The following is a 23378-nucleotide window of genomic DNA, read 5'->3' on the forward strand; positions in this document are numbered from 1 at the left end:
ATCTCAGTGGTGACACTTTGTCAAGTCCAGATTGCCTGACATACTGGGAACCATGTCTTGGGGGTCAGGTTCCAACAGGTAGGTCTCTGGGTTTAAGGGAGTCAAGTCTATGTTGAAGGCAGAGGGGGAGAAGAGGACATAAAAACTGAATTTTAGTTTTTTTCCACGCCACCAAGGGATTTGTACCCAGGCGGCTCATGTGTGTCAACGTCAAGGAACCCCTCCTCCTGGGAGCCAAGAGGAAGTTTCTCAAAACTAGGAGGGAAAGGTGTTTTTCCCCTTGTGTCAATCTAGCTTCAGAGATATTCTATTAGTGACATATGCCCTTCCCCCAAAACAACAATGAAGTGTTCTGTGTGCTAACAACATAGCTTAAAAAAAAAAAAAAAAGTAAAACAAAATTCTGCATTTTTATAAAACTTGATAAAAAATAGTATTTCAAACTGTACAGTCACCAGAAGTACACAGTTATCAAAAATGCACACCCTTCACTTGGCATCTCCAGCACCTTCAGCTTTCTGTGCCTGGTCTGTTTTGGCATCTCCGTTTTCTGCAGGGTTATTCCCATCCTTGCTGGCATCAGCTTTCCCCTTTTTCCCTTTGGGTACCTTCTCTCCCTTCTTTGCTGGGGCCTTTTTAGGCTTGGGCTCTGGCTTTGGAGGAGCAGGTTTAGCAGATAACCTTGCAGATCTTCTCTGTGGCTCGTCCTTCACCTTGGCTTTATCTCCTTTAGCATCCCCCTCAGCCTTTCTCTTGGGCATGGTGGCGACGGCGGCGGGACATAAGCGCTGGACGCGGGGATGCAGCGGCGCGCGGGCTTTGGCCGGTCCGGGGGTCGTTCTCGCCTCTTCTTCACACTGCTCCAAGAATTGTGATTTGAAACACCCAGACTATGTGCTTTCAACTATTATACTACGCTGTCAGTCTTGGTTGCATGAAAGACAGAAGTGTTCAAAATGTCAACTTCCAGGACCCATCACTGTTTGGGGCTATTAATATCTGGAAATAAATGAATTTTATGACCTATCTCTCTTACCTCAGGAATATATAATGAATATTTTATAAGTATGCATTTATGCATGTCACACACACACACACACACACACACACACACACACACACACACTACAATAAAAATGCAGTTCTAACTACGTTATTGTTCCAGGATTTCCTTACAATTTGTCCTCTCCAAAGATTCGGGCATTTCCAGGTAATCCAAGAATAAGTTAATGGAAATGCCTAAGACCTCATCATTTTGTAGTTATTATTTTCTGTCCTGCTTCACCTTTGGGTGCTGATTATCTTTGTGTTCCATGCTTTTCCACATTCTATGCGAATTCATGATACACTCATGCATAACTTATATCGTGGTTGATTTATGACAGTCAAAACTATCAAGTAGCCTGGAGTTACTCAACCTTCCCTCTGAAATAAAATCAGAAAAGCCAAAATTCTCATTATGACTCAGATGTGAATAAACATATAGCTTTTTTTGTTTTCCAAAACCAATTTCATATCGCTCTCATGTTTTTCTTTTAGTTATTCCCTCTAGTAGAAGAAAAAAACCCTCACAAATTGTCACTCACACTTCAACTGGGACTCTTCTAGTTTGAAACCATCTCTTGTAGCTACAAAGCAGTCAATTCAGGGTTGGCACTAATCTCTCAGGGCTGTTTGTCCCGGGTTGATACCCATGCTGTTGAATTGCTGCTTTGGTCCCCCAAATGCTAAGATCGGCCTCGGATCGCCATGGATCCTATCCTTGTCTCTGGTTGTGAGGTCCCTCCTCTGTGAAGTCTCCTTGTCCTGAGCACAGCTCTTCTTCTGTTCTGCTAGACCTATTAATACCTATAAGAGAACTCTGCAATAGGATTTTTCGAAGGCACAAGGATGTTATAGATGCTCCTTAACTAAGTAAGGTGCCAGATTAAAATAGCTATTTAAAGGACAGGAATCATTCAGTCAAATAGAAATTGTAGAAAGGGGTCAAAATCCTGACAGGAGAGGATTTGGTGAGGAGACTTACTTTAGAGAATGTTATGCTAAACCCTGTTTTAGTCAGGTTTCTCCAGGGAAACAAAACCAATAGGATGTGTGTGTGTGTGTGTGTGTGTGTGTGTGTGTGTGTGTGTGAAGGGATTTATTTTAAGAAATTGGCTCATGCAGGTGGGAGGGTTGCTAGGAGAGCCTCCGGTGGGGACCTCTGTGGACTTTGGGAACTCACTCATGTCAGAAAGAGCTATAGAAGCCTAAGTAAAAGCTAGAAGCCTGCGTTTAGGGAAAACTACATGTCCACTAATAACCAAACAGATAATGCATCTTTCCCATGGAGGAAATGAGGGCCACATCCAGATCAGACCTATCTCTGAACTGCTTTCATTTCTACCCAGGAGGAGGGCAAAGGGCTTCCAGCTGTGAAAGTCTATGTATAGAGTGGTCACTGGAGAACCACACTGAATGAGAAATCTCATCCGTGTCATTGGAACTGCCCAGAAGGGAAGGAGGCTCTGAAATGCCCACAGAAGTACCCTGTTTAAAATGTCTGCCAGGCTCAGAGGGCGTGATGTCACTCTGTGACTTTCATGCCACCTGGAATGTAGTGCTGTGATGCGCACTTACTTGGGCTTCTCTGAGATGCTTCTGGCTTCCTCAGCGATACCTGTGGAAATGGGGCACCCACTCCCAGTGTTCTTAAACTCCAACAACACTAGGTCGATATTTCTGTGCCTTTTTCACTCTGAAGACTGTAGGAGGCTGGGAAGCTCCCATCTTTCTCTTTTGTTCCTTTATTTCTTCCTCTCTTCTCAGCACTGAAAAGGTTCTTTCTTCATCCTTCTGTCTGGCAGGAATTTTTGCCTTATGTTGTAGTGTATTCTTTTTCTACTCCTTATTAGGGACATAATTTTAGTGCAAGAAAAGGATGCAGGAAACCAAGTGTATTTTAGCAAAACCAAAAAAATATTTAGGGAGGTAATCTTATGGCTGTTTCTTATTCTACTGCTGCCAGTGGCATTTTATGGACTTGCCTTGCTTATGGATGTTTGGGTAGAATCGTCACTGCACTAAGAATATTAACTCATGGTTGCCTCCTATATTACACAACCAATTTCTCCCTTTATCTAGCAACAGATCCCTTTTGTTCTTCTCTTCCTTTTTTATATTTAATAATCATAAGGTAATTTTTCCAGCCTGAATTAGAGAAGAATTACAGATGCATATATATATATACATATATATGTATATATATATATGTATATGACCCTATTTCAGTGTTTTACTCTCTTTTTCATAGGTTGTGTGTACAAACCAGGATCAATCCTTGGATTCAAAGGAATGGATAATTGGAAAATAACTTTATTAAACTTTGTTTAAATGTGCATGCAGGAAATAAAATCTTAGATTTTCTTTAGACAAAAAAAATACATGAATTCAATCACGGTGATTTCTAATAATTTCAGCATTTTGTCTCAATAGATGGTGGAGAGATTTTCTTTTTTCTAGAGGGGGAGGTAGAGGCATATTTTCAGTAAAGATTTTAATTGTGTAATTTGACTTTTTAAAAATAGGATGCTAGATGTAATGTCTGTATATGCATTTTCATTAAACATTCTTTTCAATCAGATATATTAAAGATTCTTGTTTGGGTTAAGTCAGATTTGTCAGCTCTTCAATCAGTTTGTAGTACATTGTAAAAGAATATACTCAAAACAGAGCTGAGCTGTCAAGCTGTGACAACTTTGAATGAGGAAGATTTTCAAAAATTATGAGTGAGATATTTTAAATGTCTCCTTGACATCCACAGAACTATTCAAAATACTTCATCAGAGGCATGTGCTTTAAAAATGTACTTGAAAATTAATGTGAGGAGTGCAATTTGTCAGTCTTTGTCTTAGCAAACGCATCACTGACAGTCACAGAACACTGACAGTAATACAGCCCTGAGTCTCTCTACCCATGTACTGCTGGGATGGAGGAGCGATGGACTGACCCATCAAGGGGCAGTTAGAAGGGCCTCAAGCAAAGCAGCAACATAAGAGACCTGGTTCCAAGTCCTGTTGATACCTGTTTGAGCCGGTGGCGAATGGCAAACTTCATTTGTCCTTTGCCAGGAGGATTGTGTGATTTAGTGATTCCTCAAAGGAGCCATCTCATCCTCAGCTGTGAGTCAGGGACATGAGCTATTTGTCCTGACCTCAGCTCATAACAAGGAAGGCTATGGCAAAGAGACAAAGCCTTGGCTATTTATTTTAAATAAGTCTCTTAAGGGGTAAAGAAAAATCACAGACCTGGGGCCGTCCTACCTTAGCTTCTTCTAAATTCAAGGAAACCTTTCCAACACCTGACCTGGAAGAGCCCTCCAGGGACACCACTTAATTGGTGAAGGGGCTTAAGAATGGATCACATTGAGCCATGGACCTTCATGTTTCTTTTCACTGCTTCTCAGTACCTGTCAAATGCGTGTGTTGTATGCTTATCTGTTGCCAGAAATCAAGGTGGGGAAGGCACACAGTGCTGGATATTGAAGAGAATAACTTAAAATAGAATTAAAGGTGATCCTGTCTTCCATTTGCATAGTGTCCTTGGTCTTTTAAGGTGCCCTGAAAGGAAATTCACAGTGGAAATTCATGGCAGTGTCACAGAACTCAAACTTAGGAAAGTCAGGTTCCAAGAGCCACAAGAAGCACAGGTTGCTTCTGTCTCTCTGATCATGGTGGCTTCTCTTCAGTGTGTCTGCCTGTCTCTCTCTCCCTACAGAGAGAAGGGGGTGTTTCAAGAATGGAGAATGCTTCTGAGGCATCGTAGAACAACAATAGGGAATGTGTAAATGGCCTTTGGGCTTAGTGACAAGGGATGTGTACATGGCCTTTGGGCTTGGTGACCTTAAGGAGAGCTGTTTCAGTGGAATGGGGAGGCAATAAGCCATGATGGAGTGGGTCGAAAGGTGTGTGAGGGGCAAGAATACGGTGGTGAGATGACTATTTGATACTTTACATATTATTATTTTTTTAAAGATTTATTTATTTATTTATTTGACAGAGATCACAAGTAGTCAGAGAGCCAGGCAGAGAGAGAGGGAGGAAGCAGGCTGAGCAGAGAGCCCGATGTGGGGCTCGATCCCAGGATCCTGGGATCATGACCTGAGCCGAAGGCAGAGGCTTTAACCCACTGAGCCACCCAGGCACCCCTGCTTTACATATTCTTATTATCCCATAGCTAACCAACTAGGTTAAAAGGGCTTCAGAAAAGCTCAGCACTTTATTTATTTATTTATTTATTTATTTATTTATTTATTTAAGAGAGAGAGAGAGAGAGAGCCCATAAGCAGAGGTAGGGGCAGAGGGAGAGGGAGAGGGAGAAGCAGGTTTCCTGCTGAACAAGGAGCCCAATGTGGGACTGGATCCCAGGACCCTGGGATCATGACCTGAGCTGAAGGCAGACGTTTAACTAACCGAGCCACACAGGCTCCCCAAGGTTCAGTACTTTAAATGGGATTATACATCTAATAAGTGGCAGACACAGGATTCAAACATATAAATGTCTTCCCTGGAGTACTGAACTCTTAACTGCAGTTAATTTTTCTACCATGTTCCTCAGGGCCATGGGTATGTGGTTACCCTGGAATAGAGAGTCTTGGTCTCAGGGCATGTTGAGCACATTTGTGGCCACAGATGCTGTACAGAAGAGATAGCTGCCATGTTTTACTTGCTTCACAAAAATATGTGACAACACAGGGAAGGAGTTTATGTTCTTAATCCACTCATTAAGGTAGACTTATTATCACAGAATTGTCTAATTTGTTCCAACCTTCCAATATCACTTGCAATAAATATACTATTTTGGTGGCCTATGGTCCCTTATCAGGGCACCTATAATAATGCAGTATTTTGTATTTGACTTGTACATTCTATCTGTAGCATTTAAAATAAAGGAATAATAGAGACAATTAGTTCTGCTAAATGCATCTCGGAGCCATGTGTTAGCTTATCTATGGATTTTCTCCTTAGATGTTTAAATATTCCCCCTGTAATTTAGGTTTCATCAAACAAAGGAGATCTGATTTAAGATAATTCTCTTGGTAAGAAAGCAATTGCTACTGCAATCTGCCATTCACCCAGAGCCATTGATCCCAGGATAAACCTTCATTTATCAGAGAATTCAAAATAAAACACAACATATGCTGTCGTTTATAACAAATTGATGGGTAGAATTCTGCATTCTTTCTAGATTCTCCTATCCAAGCATTGTTTCATTCATCTGATGAAAATTACTGTAAAATATCAGTTTTTATCTCCTTTTGCCATTACTCTTAATTCAAACGACAAGCTGGTTATTTTTTAAATAAAGCCAGCCCATTATCTTAACCTTGTTGTACTATTATGTTTATTTAAAATTGTCTTTTCAAAGCATTTTTATTAGTATATTTTAAAATGGTCTCTTTTATAAGCCACTCCATCAGTTGGAGCCGTTCAGTCAGCAGTGTGTTAGTAAGGTTGGGAGGAGTTCAGGCACCTGGATTGTTCCTCTGGCCTTGTGCGGTGATTTTCTTGCAGCAACCATATAATCATCTACTGAAAGCTTCAGTCCAGGTATAAAGAGGTTGTGGCCATGAAACATGCTTTTCATTAGACTTGTTATTGAGTTTTGCAATCTGCACATAGCAGGCAAAATGACCATGAGATGATAATTAAGTGGTATCTTTATTATTTCAGAGAGGAAAAAAAGGTCACAATTCTGGTGATTGCAAAGCCTCCGAATTGGAGATTCAAGAAAAAAAAAAAACAAACCCAAAACATAAAACACTTGTGTGAACACAGATTCCCTCCTTTCACTTTTTAAATGTAGAAGATATTTTTTCCTTGAATAATGAGTGTCTTGTAGGACAAGAGGCTCTTGACTGAAGGTTGGCATTAAAATACTTGCTATCTAACAGCAGTATAAGCAGATTGTACAAAGGAGACCACTGTTTAATCACTGAAGTTCAAAACCAAGGTTTCTCTCTGCGAAGGGTGTTTGGAGCCTCGAAAAAATGAAACAGATGGGTACCTCAAATTTAAATTCTTTTGATAATGATTAAGGATTTTCTGCTTAAAAATGATGAAAATAAAACTTTCACTGACAGTCTTTGAAGATAACGGGAGATCTATCAGGAAATTATCAATTTTTTGTGGGATTCATTTTAAAGTAAATGTTTTTTGCTTCTCTGTACTATATGAACTGACTTTTCTGCATTTTAATAAAAGTTTTCACTTGAGCTCACATAAAACTCAGAAAGAAGCTATAGTTATAAATAACAGTGTGTGCATTATTTCTTGTACTTTTACTAAATTGAAAAACTTGAAAAAATTTTAATCTCTGGTGCAAAAAAATAGAGATGGTCGATGGTCTCAACTGAACTGTAACTGTTAAATTATTTATCTTTCTTCTCTTGGTCGTTGTATAGAATATCACCACCTCAAGCAAACAAAACCTACCCATGACATATGTGACACAGGGGTGCTATTCATATAGTTGTCTGCCAGTTTTCTCATCTGTAATCTTGATGGGATTATGTAAAATTCCATAAACATCAACAATGAATATATTTTGCTAATTCCTAATAGATTCTTAAGTTGCTTTCCCAAATCATTCAGAAGGAATTGCTATGAAAACTTTCCACTGTAGTAGGTCCTTCAGGCATTTCTAGGGAACTGCCATTCCATGGTTTTAATGTGAAGAGGAAGGTTGTCTTGAACATATTCATCTTTAATTAAGCTTAGTGTATAGGCTAACATGATGTTTATTGTGTCTCCTCATAAAAATTGCTGTTTTGGTAGTATACCAGTGCTTTGTTAATTTAATAGCCTCATATCTAATAAATTACTTCTATATTTTTATAGAATCTCTAAAAGCACATTCCATACTATAATTCGCTAGTATGTGAAGGAAAACTTTTCACATTATAAACTATCAACAGTTACTGATTGAACTAGAGAAGGTTGAGGAATTCTGGAGTGGCAAATTGGTATAAATGAAACATCATACAGAATCATAGAATCATAGAAGATTTCTTAAGCTCCAGAAGGGACTTTTTATATTTATATTTTGTAGTGTGGATAGCATACTGAATATGGATGAAAAAAATCAGTATTAAATGTATTTTATTTAAATTAAAAAATATACATCATATTCAAATGCAACAGCTCAATGGTTACACTATAGCAATCTAAAAGTTGTTAATTCCACAGCATGAGGCCCTATATATATATGCAAAATGAGATGAAATCTATGTGCCAGAGCTCCAGATTGCTGGCTGCCTTTGCCTTCTGATATATGCGAAAGCTCAGTAAAATATGCAATGTGAGAAAAGAAATCAGTGGGTTTATATTATTATTTCTAGTAGAAGAGGCTACATTTCTTTGTTTATTAAAAACTTGAGAGGTCCATTTTTCGTTTTTCTTTTATTTTTATTTTATATTATAAATTCCTTTTAGAATTTGGTGGCATTTAAAAAATTTTTTTTTAGATCATTACCTTTAAGGAACTAGTCATAAATCTACATATATTAGGCTTCTTAAAGCTGCATTTGCATAACTGATTTGAAAGTAACATTTGTTATAAGCTTAAGTCTTGATGCTATTATCCCATGGCAATTAATTCTAACCACTGTGAAATGTCAAGGATGATTTGTTTATAGTGTGACCCTGGTTCTTTTCCCTTGCAAAAGTAGAAGACATTGGATAAACACTTAGATTCTAAGAAGTTTAGGAATATGCGTTTAATATGCCTGATGGTTGGCTATTCTTTACCCCAGGAATTAAAGGCATGCCCCAGCTACTGGGTGTCTCCACTCTTTTCTCCCTTTGGTACTTCCTATTGGCTGCTACTAAGGTTCAATCCTAAAGTGAACATCTGTTTGTAGATCTTCACTGCCCTCAAATTTATGTATTTAGAGCGGCCTTCCTCAACCACCCTACAGTGGCAGCTTTCCTGATGTAGTTCTCAAGTGGTATACTTTGTTTCATACTTTTTCATTTATCCCTATCTGATATTATATTATTTGTTTGTTTTTACAGAACAATTTTCACAGTTCCCCTACTAGAATGTAATGTCCATGAGGGCAGGAGCATTGTTTCCTGTCCTGAGGATTGTACCTGGCACATAGCAGGTGCTCAGTAAACATTTTTTTTGGACAAATGAATATATTTTCTTTAAAGGCAAATTATATCTCAACGTTCCCTCCTGCAGTCTTGTGGTTCTATTGTTTGACCATAGCAGTATATGTAATTCCCCATTTATTATCCCAAATAAAATGTTGTTCTGACTGGAGATGATGTGTGATATATTTATTCTATACTTGGAGATTTCCTGTTTAAAGATGTATTTATGAGAAATGATCAATACAAATGACAATATTTGTGTTAAGCTCCTTTTTTGAAATAATTTCTTTAGAAATTTTGCTTCCTCTAATCTTTCCAATCTGCTGTAAGATTATCTGTGAAATTGCTACAAGATTTGCTTGTGGTCTCAGGGTGTAGGGACTGCAGCATGAAAATTACACCAGAGTATTTTAGAAAAGTACATCGGGATTAATTTGTTGTTGTTTTTGTTCTGATCTATAAGCAGTTTAAATTCACACTAGCCTCTGCTATGTGTGGTAGAGATCCATAGATAATTTGTGCTTTTAACGATAAAGGTTCTCACAATTCTTTATATGAATGTACTGACAGAAAAGACAAAATTGTCTTTTTGCCACTTAGAAATGCAGGACAAAACAGCTGACAAATGTCATTTGGAATTTTAGGATCATATACGCATATACTCTGTGTTTCTGCAAGGGTAAGCCTATATGATTTCAAGTTTCCTTCTTGTTTCTCCAGAAATAATGGGTTAGTTCACATAAAACAGTTTCAAGATTATTGATATAATCACAAATTGAAATGGGACCCTGAGCTCTCTGTTCACAGAAAAGCTTGCCTGACTCTCTCTGTATTTGAAGTGATTAACAATGCTGCAGCATTATGGGAAAATGATATGTCTATAATTATATGAAGCCACAGGAGGGAGAAACCCTTTCTGATACTGGTCTTTGAAGCCACCCAAGTTATCTGAGTTCAAGCCATTGGGGGGAAAAAGGTTAAAAAATGTAAGACAAATATGAGAAAAATCAGAATATGTAGTAGCAATAAACGTGTAGGGGAAGACTGTGTATGAGAAAGGAAAAAAATTTGGTTTTGGCCATCAGAAGCTAGTTACAGGAGGAGATACTATCTTAGCGGTTAAATAAGCCACTATAAAGTCATGGAACACTTATGTGTTCTCTGAGTAATTATCGTCCCATTGTTCTTGTTATGTCACCTTCCTTTTAAATCTGTAATACGAGACAGTATTTCTCACCATCTTTGTGGGGCACAATGACGCAAACACACTTCACTAAAAATATAATGCTATGTAAATATTATAAACAATGATAAGGAATAGGTCCTCATTGCTGTTCCCTATCCCCAACCCCATCCCTGGCCTATGTGTTCTTGAAAACATAAGCCTTCTTAAAATTAGGATAATTCAAGGCTTATGTGAATTTCAGAATCACCTTTGAAATGTCAGGGGTATGTGGGGCTCCATTTTTCTCCCCAGCCTCGTTCACCTCTCTAAGAAGATGGACTGCAACCTCTGGCTGCCTGGAAACAGTGTTTGACTGGCATGCATGCAGCCTGGCCAGAGGACGTGAATACAAACTGGCAGCCCAGTTCCCTTCCTGACCACTTGGTGCCACTCTAGCTTTAAGAACTGCTCAGCCACAGCCAAATCCTGGGAAACTGCTTTCTCCTAGGTTGGCTGCTGTGGTTTCAAAGACAGTCATTGTTTTGAAGAAGGTCATTTGGAGAGTTCGATGGCTGATGTGATTAGAATGTGTACAGCGAGGCGCATTCCAGGCGCTTTGTGTGCTAACACTTAGGTGTTATTACCAGCATTAATTATCCAAGGGACATGTAGCAAACACAGGTGGGCCCTTGTTGGTTCATTAAAAAGGCAAGGCTCTGCAGAATGCAAACCACCAGGGAGCCACCCAGGCCTTTAACTTGGAGTTTAATTTGGGAATAGGCTGGCACCCATCAGACCTGGTCTATTCATAGATTGGACGTTATAAAAAGAAAATGTGTTCAATATTAATTCCTCCTGATACATGTTACACACACACACACACACACACACACACACACACACACACATCCCTATAGCGAAAATAGAAAGGACTTAAAAATGCTGTTAAGTATGCTTCCTGACATAATGACAGTTCAGGTGTTTTGTTTTGTTTTGTTTTTTTTTCCCCATCTCCACCCTTTTTATGTCCACAAATTTTTATTTATCAATAAAAAGGACATTTTCCTTTATAGAAAGAACCATCTTTCAGCATAAGTTAACTACCTCTAGTGTTGTCCAAAATGTTACACAAATGATATATTATCCAAGTTACGCATCTTCATCCATTTCCCCACCTCTTTTTTCTTCTGGGACCAAAAAGAATTCGAGGAAGAATCTGTGTGAAGGCATTTACAGCTTTGAGATGACTTTCTGAATTGGAGGACATTTAGCTGAAGGTCCTGTGTTCTGTTTTAATGGGAGCCCAGGAGGGGGGCTTGCCCACTTCTAAAGATGCTATTGAGAGCAGTGCTTTTCTGACTCATTAATTTGGAAAGGCAAGAGAAGGCTGCCATTAAGAAATGTCTTTGCAATTAATTGCATGTAAAATCTCAAGTTTTTTTTTTTTTTTCTGACACATTTATAGAAGGTGCTTTGCCTTGTTTATGTCAGGGTACTACTGTGGCCTTAGCATGAGTGGAGCTGGCACTAGGCAAAATTGAGTGGTGGGCAAAATCTGTTTCTGAGCCCTTTTTGATTTCATTGCTTATTTTTCCCTTCTCTGAACCTAAAACTTCTTTCCACTTCCCCTTAAACTTTATTGGTTTTTAATTTAATTGCCTCTGGCATTTGGTTACCAACTTTGGGCTGTCCGTGGGTTTGGGGGTCTGGGAGCTCTGTTAGGATCTCGATTCTGCCACTTCCTTGTTGTGTAAATTTGGGCAAATTATTTAACTTTCTTGCATTTCATGTCCCCATCCGTAAGTAGGGCTATTTTGAGCAATAAATGAAACACCACTTATAAAGCTCTGGGTCTGGCATCGGAATAGTCAAGCATTTAAGGTGTTTGTTAAAAATGAAGTTTTCTGAATATTATTCTAGACAACTGATTCAGAATCTTGAGGGAAAGACCCAGGAATATGTACTTTTAAGAGGCCTCTTACAGGGCGCCTGGGTGGCTCAGTGGGTTAAGCTGCTGCCTTCGGCTCAGGTCATGATCTCAGGGTCCTGGGATCGAGTCCCACATCGGGCTCTCTGCTCAGCAGGGAGCCTGCTTCCCTCTCTCTCTCTGCCTGCCTCTCTGTCTACCTGTGATCTCTGTCTGTCAAATAAATAAATAAAATCTTTAAAAAAAAAAAAAAAAAGAGGCCTCTTCCACTCACCAAAGTCTGAGAATTCGTGGCTTAAGGAATAAATCTCTGAAGAGTAACTGTCATTATGAAAGTATCAAGGGAAATAACATAACCGAAAGAAGCGGATGAGTAACTGAAGGACCCTGGGTTTTGCTGGGGAGAGATTTTGGGGCCACTACGGGGTGTGATTCGATCAGGGCTGTCCTGACTCCTATTCAGAATGGAAAACGTGGACCATTTATTCAGGATAAATGCTGAGGTTGCTGAGGAAGAGTATACAGTGCCTTCGTTCTAAAGGGAAGCTGTTAAATCCATCTGTTTTATTACTGTAATTTGTCACTTTTCCCCCCAGCTTGGTTTTATTTCGGGTATCCATATGTGTGCAATTGAGGCAGGGATTGTTCCCCTTCTGCTCTTGCTGGCTAGCAGACTCTTATTCACTAGACTGTAGGCTCTACAAGGGTAGACACCATGATTTCGTGCTCCTTTGGGGCTATGGAGCACATGCATAGGGTAGGCATCTGTTTAATGAGGACATGAGTTGGGTAGGAAAACAGTTTCTTAACCCCTAACACATACTAATTAACCTCCCCTTTTTCTCTTGTTCAAATTCACACACATACTTAAAGCTTAATCCAGTTCAGGTTCCTTGAGTAATAGAATAATTTTGGGAGAGCTGACACTCTGAAGAAACTAGGTCATATTAACTGAAATTTAGGGGTGACCAGATATATGGAATATAGATTTTAAGGGAAATTAATTCAGTATTGGCTTGCTGCTGGGCCATCTTTCTAGTTCAGATCATCTAGGAGATTAAAGATCTACTGATCCAGTATGAGCCTGATTTACAGAGCTTATTGACCATGTGGGAAATTGAGCGATGGAACGCAAGTTGCTGCCTGCTGGGGTTTGTTGTTGACCCCAGTATTTAATGCCTAGTCAGAATGTTTTAAGAAGTGACAATGGAAGGGTTGTTTCGGATGGACATAGTTAATATTTCCCGGAGGCATTCACAGCTGTCTAATTTTTCTCAAAACTCAGTATAATAGGAGAAATGCAGATTTCTGGGTCCTACTCCAGATCAAATCTACATATTGCAGATGGCAGGTGTGAGGCAGTAAGAGAAACTCAGAGTAAGAGAAACTCAGGTGATTCAGTTGAATTTTATCTGGAAGAAGCTGTTCATGAGGTCTAGGCTATCCTAAGTTTTCCCCCCTCTGCCATTCTGGGCACTAAAGGGAGCCATAGCTGATAACTGTAATGTATTTACTGCTCTCCATGTGCAAAACTCTGGCATGGGAGTAAACACATTCTTTGGTCTATATATCTTGAAGCCTTCGACTTCAGGCCTCAGCCTTGTCACTTTTTTGCATAACCAAGGACCACATAACTTTTTGTTGTTGTTGTTGTTGTTAGAGCAGTTTTAGGTTCACAGCAAAATTGAGGGGAAGGTTCAGAGATTTCTCACATATGACTTGCTGGACACATGCACAGCCTTTCCCATTACCAACATCTACCACCAAAGTAGTACATTTATTACAATGGATGAACCTGCACCGACATTTAATTATCACTGAAAGTCCAAAGTTTACCTTGGAAGTCACATAACTCTTTTTTTAAAGATTTTTTTAAAAATGTACTCATTTGAGAGAGAAAGAGAGAGAGCATGAGCAGGGGGAGAGGCAAAGGGAGAGGGAGAAGCAGACTCCGGGTTGAGCAGGGAGCCTGATGAGGAGCTCAATCCCAGGACCCGGGATCATGACCTGTACCAAAGGCATATGCTTAACTGACTGAGCCAGCCACCCAGGCACCCCCCCTAACTCTTTGAACCTCATTTGCTTCACCTGTAAAATGGTTTAAGTGAGAAAACTTCTCCCATGTGCTTGGATTCTCCTGTCTCCATGTTTTAAGTAGGTAACAAGATAAGTTTTGTCGATTATTCTTGTTGTTAACCTTGAACTCTTTAGACTATATGGGCTAGAAGCCCTACTTGTCCTTTTAGTTTAGAGTAGAGATTCTCAAAATGTCCCTAAGCCAGCAGTATCAGCATCCCTGGAGGAATCTGGTAGAAATGTCAATTCTTGGGCCTTACCCTAGACCTACTAAATCAAATGCTGGGGTGGAGCCCAGCGAGCTGTGTTTTAATCAGCCACTCAAACAGTTTTAGTGCTGCAGTATGAGAGTCCCTGGACTTGAGGGAAATGTTGCTCACTGGCTTAAAATTTTAATGAGCACTAATCTGGCTGAGTGGATAATCCTTCATACAGTGGCATTTAAGGAAAATAGAAAACTGCCAGTCAGAGGCTCTTTGTGGTGAGGTGAGGGCAAGGCAGTACCATGGATCAGCTATATTACAGTCACCTTTATTTTTTTGCCTAGGGCTCACCCTATGCATACATAGAAAAAAATTGCTTAACCTCTGACTTCACGGTCCTTGTTCATATCTTTGGGCAATGATGAGAATCCTATCTCATCTGGTTGTTGTGGGGTCTAATGAGGGTGCAGGTTAAGTGCCTCCTGCAGTCTGGTGCATGGTTGGTGTTCAGTGATGGTCCCTTTGCTGCCCTCCCTGAAGACAGAGCACTGTGTGTCATTACTAGACTTACTAGACTGTAAGGCCAGGAGGGGCAGGACCTGCGTCTCCAGTGGTCTTTGTTGCAGTCCTAGCAACTGGCCCAGATTCTGGCTCAGAACTTACTCAAAAATATTAGGTGTATAAACAAATATGAATGGGTCAATGCGAAATAGTGAATGAATAAGGACAGTTTTATTTGATATGTTGGCTGATACAATATAAATGTGAGGAAAACTTTACTTTCTGACACAAAAGTTAGACCTCTTCATATGAAAATTAAGGGTCAACTCTGAGGTCCGGATCAGAAGCACTCACACCTGGAGTCAGGTGGGGGTAGGAGGAAGGTAAGGGTGGGAATTTAGAATCCCCACTCCCAGCACAGCCAGGCTCTGCGTGCGCACAACCGCTCCGTGGCCCAATTTCCTCCTCCCAGCACTGGGCTTAGTTCTTTGGAACACCAAACTTCCGGGTCAGCTCCACCCAGCCCCCCAGGAAGGGGCGGGCATGTGGGCGTGGCCTGTCCGCTTCCTTGTCCTCGCCCAGTAAGCGTCCGCCTTACGTGGCCTTGGCGCAGTGACGCAGTGTGTCTGCAGCATCTCCGCTGCTGTGGAGGCCGATGAGACGATGGTCTCTTCAGGAGTTCTCTGGAGATCGTAAGATGATCCTGAGTTTGCTGCGTCAGCAGGGGGAGCAGGACCCGTTTACCGTAGCATTGTGATTGTCAACGGACACCATTTTAAGGCCCATCAGGCTGTTTGGGCTTCTTGCAGTAAGTTCTAAAATTCTTTCAGGAGTTTACTCAGGAAACTTTGGCAGAGTTAGAAGGTGTTAGTCAAATGGGCTTTCATCGTTTCATTGAGTTCACGTATGCAGCAAAGTTAATGGTACTAGGAGAAGAAGAAACCAGTGTATGGAAAGCAGCAGAGCTTATACAAATGCTGGAAACTCTCAAAGCTCTAGAAGTCAGACACAGGCGAATTGGGTGTTTTTCTCACATTTGCGGTATGCAAGTATTTTTTTTGGAATAGAGTGTAAACTTTTGGAATGACTGAAAAAAAAAAGTATCAGGGCCTTATTTTGTTTCGCTGGAATTGCATCATTGCTTATTAAAACTGTATATGAGAAGGTTCTTTTTACTTGTTAGGAAGCAGTAGTTTAACCTTATAGATTTTTTTTGTTCCCAGACTATCGAGTTATAATTTCATATAATATAGAGGCGCCTGGGTGACTCAGTCGGTTAAGTGGCTGTCTTGGCTCAGGTCCTGATCCCCGGGAATGAGCCCCGCTGAGCCCCGCCTTGGGCTCCCTGCTCAGCAGGGAGTCTGCTTCTCTCTCCCTCTGCCTGCCGCTCCCCCTGTTCGTGCTTTCTCTCTCTCGAATGAATAAATAAATCTTTAAAAAAAATTTCATATAATGCAATTCACCCATTTTAATGTAGAGTTTGAATTTCGGTAACTGTATACTATGGTGTAACTATGATCACAATGAAGATACAGGAACATTTCATCACCCTTAGTTTTCTTAGGACTCTGCAGTTGACCCTGACCCGGAACCCCAAGTAACCACTGATCAGATTATTATCCCTGTAATTTTATTTAAAATGAGAGCACTAAGTGGACACCTACTGTATATAGTCTTTTGTTCGACTTTTTTCACTTAGCATTACGTTATAGAGATTTGTCTGTGTTGTGAGTATTGTTCTTTTTATTGGTGAGTAGTATTCCACTGTATGAACATACCACCGGTTCATGAATATTTAGGTTGTTTCTAGTTTTTGCTTTCACAAATAAAGGTGCTATGAATATTTGTATACAGGAAAAAAATTTAAGGGTTGTACAAGCACTTTTCATATCATTAGGTAGAAGGAGAATAGGAGCCTCTCACTAAAATATAAGGGCAATTAAATTAGTATAGGTGTTAACAGATTCTGTATTTCAAGCTGTGATATATAATGTAGGCATCTACTGCCAAAAATGTTTAGGTAGACCAGAAACCAGGATATATCAATTGTGAAACACTTTTTGTCTCCTTTAGTTTCCTAGTGATCCATTTGTTTTTGACTTTCTTCAAACCAAGGGTTGCCAGAAAAAAAAAAAATCTGTAAATGAAATTCTGCCTTACATTTACTTATTCTTTTCTTCTTTGTGTTTTATTTTTGTATCCATCCCATCTCTTACTTGACTTTTTTTTCTTATTGACTTCTAATTGTATGCCAGCTCCACTAAGCACCTTACCAACTTTTATCAAATTAATATTCTTAACAACCATGTTGTTATCACCCCATTTTGCAGATGGAAGGACCCAGGACTGCAATTTAAGTAACGTAAGCAAAGCCAGGAGTAGAACTTAAGGCTGATTTTTCAGCCTATGATCTTTCTACTGTAGCACCTGGTACAGAGAAACTTCTTTACATTTGTTTCTGGCTGGATGTGATTACCTATTGCTCCTACACTTAGTGATATGGGTGAGCTTACTGGTGCTTAGAAGACTTGAAGCTAGAAAAAGAATGAAGAGAGCATGAGCCATTAGAGAAGGGAGGATAGCTTTTCTCTTCAACTAAGAAGTGAATGTTCCAGTATCAGGATGGAAAAAACTTAGAAGGGAAAGGCTTTGGTGATCTTAGATTTGGATGAACAAATGGCCTCTGTGCTCCTTGTTGTTTCCTTATTAACATTTGGTTGCTTCTATTCCAGCTTCCATGATTTGAACGTGTTTTCCTGGCTTCTGACGTTGGTTGTCTGTGCTCTCTCCTGCTTTCTCTTCATTTATAGAAACTTGAATTGTCTTTCAACTTATTTCTGACCTGTCTAGGCAAAAGTGATCTCTCCTCTCAGTTCGTGGTTCTGTTTGTCATTTTTTAGGTACTTAATTACAGTTGCTTTGTGATAGCAATAAATTACCTAAATAAGACCCATTTAGAATTGGATAAGTATTATATTGTTCCTCAACCACAGTTGGATTGTGGAGGTCCCATTAAAAAATAGTAAGCATTTAAAATAACAATAAAAATGAAATAATAGCTAATATTTATTGAAAACATTTACTATGTATCATTATTTCATCTATTTTTCATATGAACTTTATGAGATGGATACTGCTATTATTATTCATGCTTTATAGATGAGGAAATGGAGCCATAGAGAGATTAATTTGCTTATGTTGATATAGCTGGAAAATATAGTCCAAAAGGGAAAATAAAAACATAATCCTATCATGCAACCATAATTATATACTCTTAAATTTTAAATAGACTTGAGGCCAGAGACCACTTTTTTATAAACTTAAAGTGCTAGTCAAGTAGTAAATACTCAAGGTACTTTTATTGAATAGTCAAGTGCATTCCACAAAAATACCATTGAATAAACTTACAAAGGAGTTGAATCATATTTTCTTGACTTGCCTGTTTAATTCAGCTTCCTCTTTTCTTCTTACACAGCTGACTGTCCATTATGAAGTTTTCTGCCTACTGATGTCAAAGACTGTTGTTATGGAGCAACTCTAGTCATAGGAAAAACCACACTTCCCTAGCCCTGCCCTTTATCTTTTTAAAAGAAACCAGAAAGAATAAATTCCCATACTTACATAAAGCTTCCAGGCTCTAACAAATCGCACTTTTAGGAAAATTTCACCCAAATTTAATCCCTTGTGGTTCTGTAATGTCCTCTGGAGAAAAATATCTTGAAACAGTTGTGGGTCTTTATCTCTGAAAAATTGTTCTCTCTTTGGTCCATGAAGGATTAATTTTTAAGTTAATTTTTAAAAATCATAGCTTTGACCAGATTTTCCTTTCCTGTTGAATTCTTGGTCTTTTATAATTAAAAGATTCATGCTTTTCTCTGGCTCTTTCACTTTCAGGTTTCTTAGCCTTTCTTCAAAATGTTTGTTATGCCAGTAATCTTGACTGGTAGTGCCACACAAAGTAGTGGCTGAGAGCTCGAGATTTGGAATTTCAAATACCCATCACTTTTTAGCCCTGTGAGCTTGGGCAAGTTATGTAACTGCCTTGGGCAAGTTACATAATTGCCTCAATTTTCTTACCTGGAAAATGGCAACAAAAATGTTATCTACTCTACAGGGTTATTCTGAGGATTTTACAAAAAAGACACTGCATATAAGGTTCTTTGCATACTGTCTGATTGATGTTTAAACACAAGAAAGGCTTTCTTTTCCCCAAAAGAAAAGATTCAATCTTCTATTCTCTAGAAGATTGAATGGCATTTAATAAAAAGTTCTTATGAAGCCTCTCATAAGGAATGCATTCTAAAGTGGTGTCAAAGTTTGTGGAAAACATGAAAGTCCTGACGACCTCAGTCAATGCTAGTTACTTAGAAAGATCATCTGCCATGATAGCTTTAAAAAAGAAGCAGAAAAATTTAACACAGCCATAGGAATTGTTCCCAGAGGTTTGGCCTCAGAACTTGACTGTATATCACTGTAAACAAAAATTTGAAGAGTCTTGAAGGAAGGAAAATTCTGTATTTGGGTTTATGGACATTAGGAATATGTTTCTACAGGATGGTGAGAAGTGTAAGTGCCCTAGTGTAATTCTGATGAATACTGCAGGCATAGAGTATTGTTACTGATTGCATATATACAGATTTAGACAATTTAGGCAGAAGTGAACATGATGAGCTCGGGAAGACTGTTAAGGCATCTCAGAGTGAATTCATGGTTAATAAAGATGTGATGACAAAGATACATTTGAAGAACTTGAATAAAATTATTTCAAGTAACATCAAGGTAGTAAAGTGGAGTAATTCTGAATTAATATATTTCATATAAGATGTGATTTTTAAGCCTGAGTATAAAAATTTGGAAAACCAGTTATTAGAAGTAAATATTTAAGTCTTCTGTCTTTTTTTTTTTTTTTTAAGATTTTATTTATTTATTTGACAGAGAGAGATCACAAGCAGGCAGAGAGGCAGGTAGAGAGAGAGAGGAGGAAGCAGGCTCCCTGCTGAGCAGAGAGCCCGATGCGGGGCTCGATCCCAGGACCCTGAGATCATGACCTGAGCCGAAGGCAGCGGCTTAACCCACTGAGCCACCCAGGTGCCCTAAGTCTTCTGTCTTAATGTAAAACTTTATATACTCAAATTGGCTAAAAACATTTTATGAATCTTTTTCCTGAGAAAATGGGGAAAATTCTATGTGGTGTCACCATCTGTTTTGATAGATATGGTAATAAGTTTTAAGAAATAAGTCATAATAATATCACTAACAATATATTTTTCTAAAGACCAGATCTTTTTAAAGTAATCAACTTGATAATTTGAAATAGTTCTTTCAGCTTTTTTTTTTTGTCCCTACAAGGACTTTTTTTTTTCCTTTTAATTTACCATTACCCATTCTCTTGACCTTTTAAGTTATTAAATCACATCTTCCTTGGGCACTAGAGTCTACAATGATGTCTTCCTCAAAACACAGACTGTGACTGAAATTAAAACTCTTAGTGTTCCTTTTCTTCCCATCTTAACCCACCAATGTTAAGTACAAACATAATGATACACACACATCCCCCTTCATAGTGTTTAAAAAAAAAAAAGAAAAACAAAAAAAACCCCCTCAGTAAATTCATGATGATTTATCTCAGGGTAGAGTCTTATTCATAATTCTGTTTAGCACGTGCCAAGTACTTTTTAAAAAACAATATAAAAAAATACAATCATTATCCCATTTAATCCTTACAACTGCTTTCTCAGATAGGTATTAGTGTAACGCCTTTTTAAAGATGAACAAACCAGGCACAGAGAGGTTGAGCGGTTTTCTCTAAGTCACATAGCTAATAAGCTGCAGAGTCAGAATTTGAACTCTGAGTGTGACTTCAGAATCCATTATAATGACTTTGATATAGCCCTGCACTGGCTAGGTGCTCTTCTTTATGCTTACCTAAAAAAAATAATTTTTTTTAATTATAAAAAAGTAATACCTGCTAGTCATTAATGACAACAAGATATATTAAGTTGTTAGAACCTCAAACAATGGTAAGATTGATAAAATTGATAATGATAGTCTCCCCTCATCTACCAGTTTCCATAGAGACAGCTACCATTAAAGTTTGTTGTATATTATTTAAGATAACATTATGTATATATAGTGACATCACAGTAAAAAACACATTTTGTAACTTGTGACTAACCTAACTATGTGTTATGGATGTCTTTTCATACTAGGATATGTGTCTATCTTAATTTATTTTACTGGCTATGTAATATTGAATATACCATAATTTACTTGATAATTTTAAATCATTGATACTTAAATTATTTGTAATTGTGGGAAAATAGGAAACTATATGGAATTGAGTATCCTAGTCTTTTTCATCTCATTTTTCATTTTTCAGTTGAGGCACCAAACCTAGGTGTTATCCTTGATGCCTGTCTTTTATAATACCCCATGTTCAATTCATCAGCAAATCATATTGATTTTATTTTTTAAGTATATGCAGATAGTAGTCATTTCACTGCACCTCTCAACCACCACTAATCAGTCCAAACCATCATTGCCTTTTATCTGGATTAATGTCATCATCTTCTAGCAGTCTCTCTACTTGTAAGAGTAATGTTTTAAAACGCAGGTAAAAATCCCTCTGTTCAAAGTTTTTCAGTGACTCCCCTTCTAACTCACTATAATCCAGAGTATTTGCTATGGTCTTTAAGAGCACTTGCTGCCCTATGACTCAGCATCCTACTACTTTTCTGCACTGACCTCTACTACTCTCCTTATTCACTACACATGAACAATGTTAAAATATTTGCTATCTCTTGAGTGTAATAAGTACAATTTCTCCTTAGGGTTTTTTGCATTTGTTTTCACTACCATGAAACCTTCAGGCCTTTCCCCACCCGCCCCATATTTATCTAATTCACACCTGCATTTCTCCTTTAGGTGTCTGTTCAAATGTTTTCTTACCATATTTGTCAAATGAGTGTTATATGAACATATCTTTATCCACTTGAATAAGTGCTTGTGTATAATAAATTTCTAGAACTGAGATTGCTTACTTTTGCACTGAGCACATTTGTTCTTTTTAAAAAATCCTTTGTTATTAGACTCCCCCCATCCACACTCATGCCTGTTTGTTTTAGTATTCTCATGCCTCTCTTCAAAGTGGTTCTGTGGGTCTGTTGCTGCTATCTCTACTGTGGAAGGCTGGCCTGCTTTCTCTCCCTCCTGGGAGCTCTGGAGGAAAAGCAGGCACTAGGCAGCTGGTCTGATCCCCATGGGCCTCTTCACAAGGCTGTGATTTCAGGAGTGACCTTGGGGTATGACTGAGTTGTCATTAAACAATTTAATAGATGAAAGGATTTCCTCTTCATCCTTCAGCCACATTTATTTTTCCCCAAATGTCTGGCACTAAGTTGTAAATACTCAATACCACAAAGGAAAGTTGCAAAAAAGATCAATTTATTGTATGGCTTCAAAATTTCTTTTACATTGAAATTGGGATAATCAGAGAGATATCCTAGAATTTTAATAGTAAAATAAAGTAAAATCTGTGTCCACATGTATCTTTAAAAATTAAAGTACTTTTGCATATCTTTACTATTTTCCTTTTAAGAAAATAGTATGAATACTGTTAATTGTCAAATAATTTGTGATTTGCATTGTCTCCTGTGTCACTAGGATAACAAGGATAATGTGAGTAATTGGAATTGTAAAATTATGGAATTTTTGATTTAGAAGAGCTCATTTGTTTAATCCCCTAATTTTACAAAAAGGAAAACAGAAGTCTGTAGAGATTAGGTGACTTACTCAAGGTCACACAGCTAGTTAATGGTACAGGTGGGTCTTCTGACTCCCCAAATAGTGCTCAGTAGCATCCATTGGACAGTGTCTCTGAACCAAGCTCTGTGCTAAATCAAGTTCTACCCGCTAGATAATTCCTGTTCCTTCCAATTGTCCTGACACCCTGCAGTTTATTTAGATTACGTGATTTGGCCTCATATTTCTTCTGGAGTTAGTGGGATAAGGATCACCCTATTAAGGTGCTTAATTTTGAGCTAATGATCCTTCTTTCTGTCTGAAGTCTTCAGGTTACAGTTTTTTCAAAGGAACTCTGTGCTGCTTGTCCTTTTCTGCTTGCTGCATGATGTGCACATCAGTGCCTCCTGCAGCCTTCCACTTTTTAATTGCCTCTCCTTCCTAATGAAGCCTGTATCAGCTCCAGTGCTAATTGAACTTCGTCCTTCATTCAGACTGTGTTATTAAACAAATAGTCACAGTGTTTGGTCTCACTTTAATAGGAGCATTGATGTTTGCTTAACATCAAAAACTTATTAGTAATCCATTGAAAAGGCAATTAATGGAGGACATGTGGGTAAGGAAATTGA

The 23378-nt window shown here is 38.6% G+C and overlaps 1 protein-coding gene across 1 annotated transcript; it reads right to left on the minus strand.

Annotated features, from left to right (window-relative positions):
* Positions 1 to 314: 314 nt before the first annotated feature.
* On the minus strand, positions 315 to 859 carry LOC125100799 (non-histone chromosomal protein HMG-17). Its single transcript, XM_047731235.1, has one exon. It carries the CDS (start codon positions 759 to 761, stop codon positions 489 to 491), a length of 273 nt encoding a protein of 90 aa, XP_047587191.1. The 5' UTR covers positions 762 to 859; the 3' UTR covers positions 315 to 488.
* Positions 860 to 23378: the final 22519 nt, after the last annotated feature.

The sequence above is a fragment of the Lutra lutra genome, chromosome 5 (genome assembly GCF_902655055.1).
Source record: "Lutra lutra chromosome 5, mLutLut1.2, whole genome shotgun sequence".
In the NCBI taxonomy this organism is placed as follows: Eukaryota; Metazoa; Chordata; class Mammalia; order Carnivora; family Mustelidae; genus Lutra; species Lutra lutra.